The 12,378-nt window shown below is 40.4% G+C and overlaps 1 protein-coding gene across 2 annotated transcripts in view; it reads left to right on the top strand.

Annotated features, from left to right (window-relative positions):
- Positions 1-11,117, top strand: part of LOC133137154 (neuropilin and tolloid-like protein 1) — a 46,952-nt gene extending 35,835 nt beyond the window's left edge. For both annotated transcript variants that reach the window (XM_061255232.1, XM_061255231.1), the window contains exons 7-11: positions 1,750-1,978; positions 6,195-6,308; positions 6,573-7,158; positions 8,035-8,109; positions 10,973-11,117. In XM_061255232.1, the coding sequence (XP_061111216.1) occupies positions 1,750-1,978; positions 6,195-6,308; positions 6,573-7,158; positions 8,035-8,095 (990 nt within the window). In that variant the 3' untranslated portion in view covers positions 8,096-8,109; positions 10,973-11,117. The remainder of the gene's footprint in view (positions 1-1,749; positions 1,979-6,194; positions 6,309-6,572; positions 7,159-8,034; positions 8,110-10,972) is intronic.
- Positions 11,118-12,378: the final 1,261 nt, after the last annotated feature.

The following is a 12,378-nucleotide window of genomic DNA, read 5'->3' as shown; positions in this document are numbered from 1 at the left end:
GGAAATTCCTCTTGCATCGAGTGGGTGAAACACCTGCTGTCTTTGATTGCTCTGGCTCTTTTGAATATTAAGCACTCTCTCTGTTTTAAAGCACAGTTTGCTTCTAGGCATGATGCTTCTGTAGTAATGGAGGCTTAAATTAACCAAAACGTTTTTGATCACAAAACCACAAAAAGTTCTGTAGTTGAAGAAAAAAGCAGAGGCATTTCTTTCAAGCATAACTTGAAATATCACATTCAGTTTGTTCTTAAGTATTGTATTGGGGTCAGTTGTATTTGTAGGCCCAACTAGTACCTGCAAAATTTTTGTAGAACGCATTTTTGTAAAGCAAGTGGAGACAGGAAATTGCTGCACAACTGCAGCTTCTGCTGCACAGCTGCTGTGCACCAGCCTATCATGATGCTCGTTTGGCAGACTGTGAGAGGCCAGTTTCTCAGACAAGTAATATCAGAACAACTCTGCTATCAGAAACTGTCTGCTATCTGCAATCTCCATCACCGAGGCCATACTGCAGCCAATCGCATGGCTCTCTGTAGGCCTATGGACGGTTTAACAGGCCTTCTTTACATAAAATCCATTTATGCAGCTGGATACGTTTTACTGAAACACTGCAGGTTAAGTACCTCGCTCAAGGGTGCAACAGCTGTTACACTTATGGATCCAATTTATATTTTGGACTTTCTGCTTTTCACATTGACTTTTGGTTAGGTGAAATAAGCACATTGATTAACATTCTTTGGATATGTATGCTCAGTAAGTAATGTATTAACTAGACCTGTACACCAGCTGGTTAATACAAATATTTCATCAGCCAATCATGTCGCAGCATAACTAAGTTGATAGGCTGCAGCAGGCTATCTAAAATAAGTCTAATGAATACCTAATAAATTGCTCACTGACTGTATATATTGGCAGTGCTACTACTGCATGAACAACCATCGTTGATACTTTTGTGTTCGGGAGACTAACACACCTGAAGGTGTATTTGATGGGCACATAAAACTGTCAGGAATCTAGAACATATTCAGTCAGTTGTAACTCAATTTTAATTAGTAAATCGTCAGCTGTGAAGTGATCTTTGAATTATGACCAAGTGGTGCAGGAGAATGTGTAATGAAACCTTATTTTGATTATTTTGATCTTAAAGTAATCAAGAAATCCCGACGGGAGTTCAAAATGGCTGCCAGGCGTTTCTAGGCATGTGCGAGTCTATTCGGCTCTGAAGTAAGCCTCTCTCTGACCCCTCCTGGCTTCAATTTGCCCGTTTACTCCTCTCGACTTTCTCAAACCTAATCCCTCCTCCGTACGGATTTCAGAAATGCCTCCTGACTCCAGAAAATTCTGTACAGTTTGACAAGAAAAGCACCCCCAGCAGTCATTGCATTTCAGTCCTCATCCCAACAGTTCATGGCTAGTTTGCATTAAGTAACTACTATTAAATTCCTACCACTAAATAACTAAACATGTAGCTTTAACAAATCTTACAAGGGAAATATATTTTGAAATATGCAGTCCTTAATTGCATATTTAATTGTATATTAATTTGCTAATGTTTCTTATCCAACTCTTCTGATTTAAACAGTTTTACATCACTTACTCCTTTAGATAATGGAAAAATTGGTGATTGACAGCGCCACCCATTTTGGACTTCCTGATTACATTGTATGCGTTCAGTCAATAATGTCGCTGAAGAAATTTTCATTGCATGTTTTCATCTTCGGTATATTTATTTGTTATATGCCTCTGCAGATTTACTTGCGGTTTCTGGAGTACGAGATGCACAACTCGAACGAGTGCAAGCGGAACTTTGTGGCGGTGTACGATGGCAGCAGCTCTGTGGAGGACCTGAAGAATAAGTTCTGCAGCACGGTGGCCAACGACGTGATGCTGGTGTCCGCGCTGGGCGTGGTCCGCATGTGGGCGGACGAGGGCAGCCGAAAGAGCAAGTTCCGCATTCTCTTCACCACTTTCCAAGAGCGTGAGTAGTCCGATAACGCTTATGCTATCCCCCCTCCTGTGCCACATGGGCTTTGACCATCAATACATATCGGTAAACCTCTCATTTATTTCCCTTTAAACTCCTCTTCTCTTTACATTTCCCACCGTGAGCATAACATTTGAGTCCTTTTTGGTTCATTTGATTTTAAACTGGGGTAAATATTTCATATGTAGTTCAGATTTTCATGGCTGTAACAACATATTAATCGGAGGGGTTATTCAACTAATGGTTTAGTCAAAAGATAAAAGTTTATTTTTGTTTCTCATAAATGCAGAATGTATTCACAATAGAGAAATATAAGAAATTTTGTTTTTGTTTTAAGTGAAAGTTTAAGACGTGATTGAGTCCACATGTCTTATGAGCGTCTGCTGTGCGTATCCTCTGCTGAACCCCAGTCTGGACAGTTACAGTCAGTTACAGAAGCGTGGTCTGGCCGTGACATGCGCTAAGAGGATTTCCATAATAAAAGTATTGATCTGAAACGGCTTGTTTTTCTGAAGTCTGAAGTCAGTCAGTCACTGTCTAATAAGGCGAGCATCAGACACTTCAGTGTCACAGACAGCATTGAATTCAATAAAAACAGAAATGGCATAGAAACAGGCAGGATATCTGAAAATGTCTCTTTTTTTGCACAGATTTTCTCCTTGAAAGCACACCCTGATCTTTTGTTATCGATTTGTTCCAGAAAACATACAACAGTAATGGACTGCCTGGATAAATAACAATATGTTATTTATTGTCAATATTATACTTTAACATGATGTCTTAAAATGTAAGAATGACTAATATGGTGTAGGAAGATTGTGAATGCAGCAGTCACAGATGTTATAAGGGATGCACGGTGTTCATGTTGGTGAATCATATTTAGGCCATTTGACGTCAGTCAGGTAAATCCTCTCCAGTCTAAGAAAGTCAGAGTTATGTTGAGGCGTTACACTAGTCCCTGAGGGTTTCCTGACAAATCAATGGTTCCACCTATCGATTTGTTCCAGCACGAGCATAAATGAACATAACACTGGTCGCAAACTATACGCTAATACACCAGTATTAATATTGATGCACTAAGGAGTAGCAGTAGGCCTGTTTTTCTCAATATATTAACAGCACATTCCATTGCTTTAAGGGTATGTGCTCTACCTTATTGAACCTGAAAATTTGTTTCAGGTACAGTTCAGGTCTGAGGGGTGAGCCTTCACCTCCCTTTACAATGACATGAATGCCTTGGTTTTGCTATACAATTACCATATTTTAATAGTAATAAATGACTGCTTAGATGTGAGTCAGTGTGTGCCATTTCAGACCAATCAAGTGCAGGTGTGTGGCTGAAGAGTCCAGCAGGAGGTTTCCGTCTGTGGTTCTTTATGAATAGTATTTGTAGTGTATTTGTAGATATATGTAGAAAGGGCTCTGCTTCCTGTTTCTGCGGGTGTTTTATCAGCTAGCAGCCCCACCCCCTCCTAAGCCATCCGTTGAGGAGAGGGGGCTTCAGAGCCCCACACGCCGGTGTGTGAACAGGACCTGTGCAGGGCACTGCGGCGTTTAGTGTGCAGTGCAGCACGCCGGCTCCGTCACTAGCGTGTACTGCAGGGATCAAACAGCCCCTGGGCTGCCCGCTGCTGCCCCCTCCCAAAGCACAGTCACATCTGATCCCATTCACACACTCTCTGAAAGAACCGCACAAAACCGCACAAAACCCTGCTTTCTGTCCAGCCATCACAGTGCACACTACAGCACAGTCACATCTGATTCCATTCACACACACTCTGAGAGAACCGCACCAAAAGGCCTGCTTTCATCACAGCGTACCACAGTCACTTGTGTCTCTCTCACACTGGGTTCACTACCTGTCAGAGAGTGGGGAGGGAGGGGTGATGAATGACAGGGTCTCTGTCCAGTAGAGCAAATAATTAAAGAGTGAGCAAGTGAGTTAGTGAGTGAGTGAACGGAGTCAGAAAGGAGACGGGCAAAGTGGGATGGATGGAGAGGAGCAGGGAGTTTGGATGAATGGAGGAGTTGGGGTTTTTTTTTTGGAAGGGGGGGGGGGCGAGGGTGAGGGCGAGGCATGCGTATTTGATGGCGAGCCGTTTCTGAATGGTTTTAGGTGGGGGGTGTTGCTCAGCTACATGCCTCAGCTCTCAGCTCCCAGCCAATCGGCTCAATGAGCATGGGGATATGCCGTTGCCTGGGAAACACCTCCTCAAGAATTCCCCTCACAAGCTCTCTCTCTCTCTCTCTCTCGGGTGTGGAGAGGAGGCGCCCCGTACAGATTCCACACCGAAAAGCCTCTCCCTCAAAATGGGATAAAACTGCCTTTTCACCTGCCAAACCAGGCCGCTTTCTCAGCTTTAGCTGCCTGGTTTTCCCATTCTCGCTATTTTTCTTCTTTTTCTTTACTACAGCCTTCTAAAAGGGATTCTGTATTAAAGCAGACATTTTATTAGCAGTGATCAAAATGACACAGATCTGTAGATGTCTGTAGAAGTCAGTATCAATGGCTGATGTGACAGCCAAACATTTACTCACATCATATGCCTGTTTTGCACTAATGTTTGCTATGAAATACATTTTATTTGTTAATTTTCTTTTTTTAAACAGACTGTTGTTCAAGCTTACTTCCTCAATTTCTGCATGCAACCCACCTTTGGTCCCTTGACCCACCGTAGAACTGAATAAAAACTCTATATTCAAGTTTGACAATGTGAAGGCGTAGAGCCTTATATTGTGACTTTTTATGTGGAAACATGATATTTCCTATAACTGAAGGTGGTACACCACCCAACACGAAAATTAAAATTTAAGATAGTCCAACTACTCAATTACTATTTAATTGATTCACCGAGGGAATGGTCTGTAAATGATAAAGTGATAATATTGGCATGAATTATTTTCACTGGAGCTTAGTCATCAGTGTCCACTGAGATTTTACCAGTATTGATTTGTAGAAAGTAATGTGGCTCCACCCTGTGGCTGACAGAAGAACTGCTTTGAGATTTCAATGAGACTATGGTTCTTTCGCCAGTCGCTTTCTGCCAGATAGATGAGTCATTTTAAACTACTCATTGTTGTTACTCAGCGTGAGTCATCAGAGTTGTTTGGAGAAAATAGGTCTTCGATATGACTTGCTACACCCTGCATCTTTCTGATTTTAAAAGTGTAAATGCTGGTTCTGCCATTTATAAAGACCATTGTAATTGCGACTATTGATTATGAGCATAATTTTTTGTAGAAAAAAAAAAAAACATTTAGCGTTTGGCTGTTTTGTAATGTAAGTGATTGGTGACCTTTTTTAATTATTTTGTTTTATTTATGCACTGCTGTGTCTTCCTCTTAGCTTACCATGAATCGCACATAAACAAAACTTATTCGAGACTCATTTCCTCTTAGCAAATGTGAATGAAATATGCATGACTTGTAATGAATACATTTCTGCATGATTGAGACATACATCGCTATTCACTCACATTAAGCTCGTATGATTGTAATATGTCCGTATGTTGAGAATGCTGTGGTACGGATGTAGTACTGTAATATTGGGTGTTTAGATGTGAGGCACTGGAGTATGATATGGGTAATTGTACAGTTCTGTAATGTGAGGTGTATAGTTGTGTAGGAAAGGAGTATGGGGTATGTTAGTATGTAGAACTGTAGTATGAGATGTACATGAATATAGTTCTGCAGTATGATGTGTGCACATTTATAGTACTGTGGTATGAGGTGTATGATGTGTGCACATTTATAGTACTGTGGTATGAGGTGTGCACATTTATAGTACTGTGGTATGAGGTGTATAGAATTTTAGTACTGTGGTATGAAATGTATGATGTGTGCACATTTATAGTACTGTGGTATGAGGTGTATAGATTTGCACTACTGGACTGGGGAGTATGATGTGTGTAAGTGTATAGTTCTGTAATGTCAGGTGCATAGTTATGTAGAACTGGAGTATGAGGTGTATGATGTGTGTTCATTTATAGTACTGTTGTATGAGGTGTGTGGATGTAGTCCAAGAGTATGGAGTGTATAGTTCTGTAATGTGAGCGCTATTGATGTGTAGTACTGGAGTTTGAGGTGTGCATGGATATAGTGCTGTAGCATGACTTGTACACATATTTAGTACTGGAGTATGTGTGCAGAAGTGTATTGCAGTGCCATGGGTCTGTACAGCTGTTCATAATCTTGTTTTTATTCTCTCCAGCCCCGTGTGAGTCAGACACGTTCTTCTGCCACAGTAACATGTGCATTAACCACACCCTGGTGTGTAATGGCATACAGAACTGCGTCTACCCCTGGGATGAGAACCACTGCAAAGGTGAGAACCTCCAGGGTGACTGCAGGTACCTAGACCAGAAACAGCAGTGCTCCTCTGGGATTTGAACCATGTAACTTCTGGTTAATATGCTCTCTTACCATTGTACCAGGTTAGATAACAGTCTTCACAATTTCCCAGAGGGAGAAAACATGAACCGCTTATAGGTAACCTACCTGACTGGTGAAGGGAAAATATAAAAAAACAACAGAATCAGGAAGCCTTGGGGGAAAGTGATGTCACTGCTCTTTGTGTGTCTCCACGCAGAGAAGCGGAAAGCGAACATCCTGGACAACCTGAACAACACCAACCTGGCCATCATCGGCGTGACCTGCGCCATCGTCTTCATCCTCCTCATCGTGTCCGTGGTGGTGCAGATCAAGCAGCCGCGCAAGAAGTACATCGTCCGGCGCGAGGACTTCGACCCCACCATGTTCCACGAGGTGTTCGAGCCGCCCCACTACGAGCTGTGCACCCTGCGCAGCACCGCGCCCGCCCCCCCCGGCCCCCCCACCCCCGCCGAGCTGGCCGACCTGGCCGAGGACCTGGAGAACTACCACCGGCTGCGCTGGTCCTCGTCCAAGTGCGTCCGCGACCACCACTGCGGATCCCACAGCTCCAGCCTGCGGGGCAGCCGTGGCAACCTCAGCACCCGCGGAGACCCCGCTCTACCGGCCGACATGCAGAGCCAGCCCATCCGGGTGCTGGGCGGGCCGGCCGCGCGGAGGAACATCCTGGTGATGAAGCACAGCTACTCGCAGGACGACGGCTCGGACGACGGTGCGGACGACGAGCTGGAGGGCGTGCCCACCACCAGCCACAGGCTGACGCGCCACGACAGGGATGGCCAGCGGTCAGTATCCATCGATTTCTGACAAGGCCTGGGGGGGTGGGACTTTTTATTATTAATGCCTCCAAATATTACATCATTTATTTTTTGTTCTTTGTTTTTTGATCACCGGTATTGTTTCCTTCTTTTTTTGGGGGGGTGGTTTGCTTATTTCCTTTTTTCCTCTCCACCACTTTTGTGACTGATTAATTTTCTGGGAAAGGGGTCAGAGGAGGTAGGTGTTGACTGACATTGCTTATAGCCAATGGCATTGCTGTGTGGTCTGAGTTGGCAGAATCCTCTGATCTTACGCAGAATTTACTTTTCAAATAGCATAGCTTTTATCAGATGCAGACATAACAACTGTTGCACATTTAGATACGTATATGAGAATACGAATATATTAACTCATATTTTATTACACTATTAGTCAGTGGCACATGTGCATATTACAGTATATGTTAAAGAATATATTAACCAATATTTAATCATACTGTTACTTTTAAGAAAGATTATCAACAATAGAGTGAGAACATGTAATGGAATAAAACACTAATACTACTTAAAATAGATTACTTTCACCTCCAGTTCACTGTTCCATTGTTATTATTGGATACTAAGAACAATGCACATTTAGAAGTACAGTTGTGTACATAGTAATGTGAATGTCCATACAACATGCAAAGTCAGCTTCACTCTGCTTCCTATTGCTTAACATAGTCTGCTGTACAGTACAGTAGAATAATTTGAGATATTTCTCTCTACCTGTTTCATGTAAATCAAATCAATTTCAGCAGGAGCACTGGTGATTAAATGTACTGCATTAATGATAGCTCATGGATACAAATGTGAATGCTCTTGCACAGTGTCAAATTAAATGAATTAGCAATAACCTTGCAGGTTCTGTCTCATTGGGTCTCTAAGCAGACTTGAGACTGAGTACAACACAACTAGGGTCTAAGAGGCGGTGTCAAGGTAAGATTGAAAACAACGGAAATGTTTTGCTGTTTTTTGCAATTTGTTCATTGTGAGCTTGAAAGCAAATGATTGGCCATTTTTGACCTTTTTTGTGTTTTGTAATGCTTATGTTGTCTGTTGACTGTTTTGTTCAGTTTCACATTACTGTGCTTGTGTAGCATTTTCGCGAGTGGTTGTATGTTTTGAGCATGGCAATGAGAAATGGAATGGCTCTGAGGGTGTTCCTGTGAGAAATTTAAACCCGGGGAAAGTGCCTGGTTTCAGATGTCACAGGTGTTCGTTTTTCTTTTTACATTAAACCTAGCACTTTGCCTGGGAATTGGATTCAAAATCCCAAAGACTGTTTTCCTGTAAATGTAAATTGTGAAATTTCAAACTACTTTGTAATATGGATATCATAAACTTAAGGCATGTACTTTCACCCTCAGAAACCAGTGCTGGCATCTGCATGTGATAGCATGGTCATATGGTGTGCATATTATTTTTACTGTCTGCTTATTATACAATGCAAAATAATTATTGCTAGATATTGATTATTGTATAACTTCTATAACTAGTGTTCCACTATGGCAGTATAGGCTCAGATTCCATCTGTATTCTGAATATAATTAATGTTTTCTGCTGCTATTCTGGCTTAGAGTTGCATACATATTATAAATGTTGCGTACTGTAGATGTTATACTGTAAATGATAGTATGCATAAATATTGTAAATGCAAAATATGGGAATTCAAGGGAAAATATCAATAACATCTTTGACTACCCGTATTGGCCAATAACAAAGCCTCTGTGTTTCACATTATAGCACAAAAGCAAACTGCAACCAAGCTGCCACATTCATACAATAAGTAGATGAGGTCAGATGTCAGTGTGACACATTTTATTTGCATTTTATTTATTTAAAATGTTTCAGCCTGCTTGCTTTATTTTTACGCAGAGATCATGAGTCTAGAAAGCTACCGAGTCGCTGAATAACTTTGCTTGTGAGTCCTAATTTATTTAAACAGTACAAACATTCCTTCAATGCAGCAATCAAGCAACTAAGCCAGCTCTACTGCAACCAGAAAGTATATGAACTGCACAATACTTCACCATAGACTGATCTACAATAGTGTGTTAGTTAATATGTCTGGTGTGTCCTGGACTTCAACTTGTGATTTACACACATTGATATTAATATTAAATGCAACATTAAAGGAAGAGGGAGCCAACCATTTCTAAACATGAGAGAGGGCATGCTGAGTAACTATACTTACATATTTCATATGCATTACTGTATATCTTATATATTTCAGGTTTCCCTTGCAAAAGAGATTCATCATCTCAGTGGGACTACCTGGTAAAAAGAGGTTAAAAAACAAAATTTTAATATTTTCATCTGGTGCGTGAGATTCCAGGTGAAGGAGAGATGAATCCAACAACATCTGGATTCTTCAGGTCTTCTTAAAAGTCTTCTTAAAACATTTGTCCTTGAATAATAAATTAGCACACAATGTTGATCTCATGTTTGTAAATGTTTTTTATTTTTTGAAAAATCTACGAAGAAATCTATTGCAAATCCCCCAAGGAACCTCCACTACCTCTTTACTTAACAGGTCTATTATGGATATTCTGCCATGGTATTTTCTAATTAAAATGAAAATATATATGTAGTAATATGGCATGCATGTTTTATGGGCTAATTAAAATGCATGATTAAAAGGCAAATTGCATTCAGGATCTTGATAAACTAGTTTAAATTCTGCTTCAACCATGCTTTATATTTCCAACATTTATTTTCTGCATTAACATCCATCCACATTTATATTGGGTAGTTAGGGGATTATTGAAATGTAAACATATAATTCCCTTGTATGTGAGCATGTGCAGATTCAGCCAGTATTTAATTTTGGTATACAGAAATACAGATAATAAAGTCACATATATAACCTTTTCAAAAGAGAAGAAAATCCAAGTTGCATAATTATCATATTTTCTCACTGTTTGGTTTCCTTTGTTGCAATTTGAATTTGTCTGCTTTAGAAATCATTGTTACCCATGAAAGGATATTGTTCTTGACAAACAAGGATGATCATTGTGTTTTGATGTACACAAATAAAACAAATGTCAAGATCTTTTCAATCTGAGCTGAACTTAAATGCCCAAATACTCTAAATGTGTTATATTTATTTATTTATTTATTGCATGTTTGTGAATGTCAATTGTTACATTTGTTTTCCCTGTAACTATATGGATTCAGTGAACAGTTTGTGTATTTTTGGTTTGTAGTCTGTAGATTTATTTTTTGGTAATTTGCACCTGTTTGTCAGTGTATGGTTCCTGTTGTTTTTCTTCTGTTCTGCATGAAGAGATTTTTGCAAACCTGTATTTTATAGCTTGGAAGTCTTCAACAATGGAGGCTTTGGTATGCCGGAGTATGCAAACATGTTTTTCCTCCCTTGTTATTTTCTGTTTAAAAATAATCCAGTCCTAAACCATCTGCCATTTACCATGTAGTTAATGTGCAGCATGGAAATTAAGTATACAGTATAATAAAAAGATGACTATGGAATACATCAAGTTTTTTTTTTTTTTTTTCATTAGATGTTTTTTTTTCTTGTCTCGTCTCACAAAGTAATCCGTGTAAGGGCTTTGACCATGTTAACTTGACTAGGGTTTCTTGATGTTGTTTTTTCTCGGTGTGCATTGGTGTGGGGGTGCCTTTACAGACTGTCTTAGCAGAACGTTTGCTTATGGTGTTCTTTAAAAGACCGCCTCCACAAGAAGCTAAAGTAATTAGATGCTGCATAGTACAGAGGTCTCTATACTGGCTGCTTAAGCTGCACTGGACCTAATAGGGATTTTTTTTTATTTCTCTGCAGGCAGATGCTTCATTCTACTGCCCTGACCACATGTGGAATTTACTGTACCCCCTGTCCCTGCCCCCTGCCCTCCATCTTCAGCCCTGTTGCTCTTGGCAACCAATTTATTGTGATGAAGAAGAAAATACAGATTTTTTTTTTTTTACTGGCGTGTGTGTTGGGTCTTTTCTTTGTGATGGTGTGTGGTCAGTTCTTTAAAATTTGGAAACTGCATAGTCAGTTTACATTAGTAGTCATATTTTTAACCTCTAAGCATTTGATTTATTAAAAAAAAGATTGTGGAGAAATGTGCTTTTTATTGTTTACTGACATGTAATTTATCATATGCAAACACAATATGAACTGCTGTGAAAACCAGCATGAACAAAATATTCAGTATGAAAATAACGGTAAATCCGTAAATGGTTTCAGACTACATTGAATAGCATTATTCTGGTATGTTTAAGCATCAGCAAAAGCATCAATTTATTATCAGAGGTAATATTTGACCGAATGGTCAATAAATGCTTCAGTCTCATTGTATATCTCCTAACATAGTTTCAAGAGATTTGAATATAGATCGATAGATGTTTTATTGAGAGATGTGTAACATGAGCTATGTATGTGGCAGTGTAGTGGGAGACACCATTGCCTCACAACAACATCCTGGTTTTGAATCCTGACCGGGGCCTTTCTGTGAGGCATTTGCATTTTGATATTTTTCAGCTCTTAGTCCCTCTACCAACCTTATCCTTCTCCTAGTCTGTCTCATTCTCCTATACGATTTACTTGTGGGTGGTGCATTCTGGGAGTTCAGGAGGGAGGTGGGGAGGTGAGGCAATCCAGACAGTGCCCGTACAATCCTGATATTGGGCCTCATGCGTGTCTTTTCTTTTCGTAAATGTCCCTTTTTTTCGTTAAAACAGAGGGCTCATACGAATGTGCCACATCGGATTGAACAAACTCACGTAACTTCAGACAACTGTCCGAAATGAAGATGTCCATTATAATACAGTATATACAGTACTGTAGGTGGGTTCCATCAGATAGATGGCCAATCGGATTAACAAGAAGAAGGGACGACTGATACCTGATTGGGTAGACTGCGGTTCCTTTGTTTTTGGGAAAAATAATAATATGGCAGACTTGATAAAATGTCTTTTTTTTTCACCGAAACTGTCCACTGAAATACATTTCTGAAAACATTTGAGGTGAGAAATAAGCAATGCAGTTATTGAATCGTGATTAATATTTCATCTGAATATGCGACATGGCTCAGGCAATAAGGGCAGTCGTCTGGCAGTCGGAGGGTTGCCGGTTCGATCCCCCGCCCGGGTTGTGTCGAAGTGTCCCTGAGCAAGACACCTAACCCCCATTTGCTCCTGACGAGCTGGCATGGCAGCCAATCGCCGTTGGTGTATGAGTGT

Source organism: Conger conger, chromosome 9 (genome assembly GCF_963514075.1).
Source record: "Conger conger chromosome 9, fConCon1.1, whole genome shotgun sequence".
Lineage (NCBI taxonomy): Eukaryota > Metazoa > Chordata > Actinopteri > Anguilliformes > Congridae > Conger > Conger conger.
This window is presented reverse-complemented; position numbering and strand designations above follow the sequence as displayed.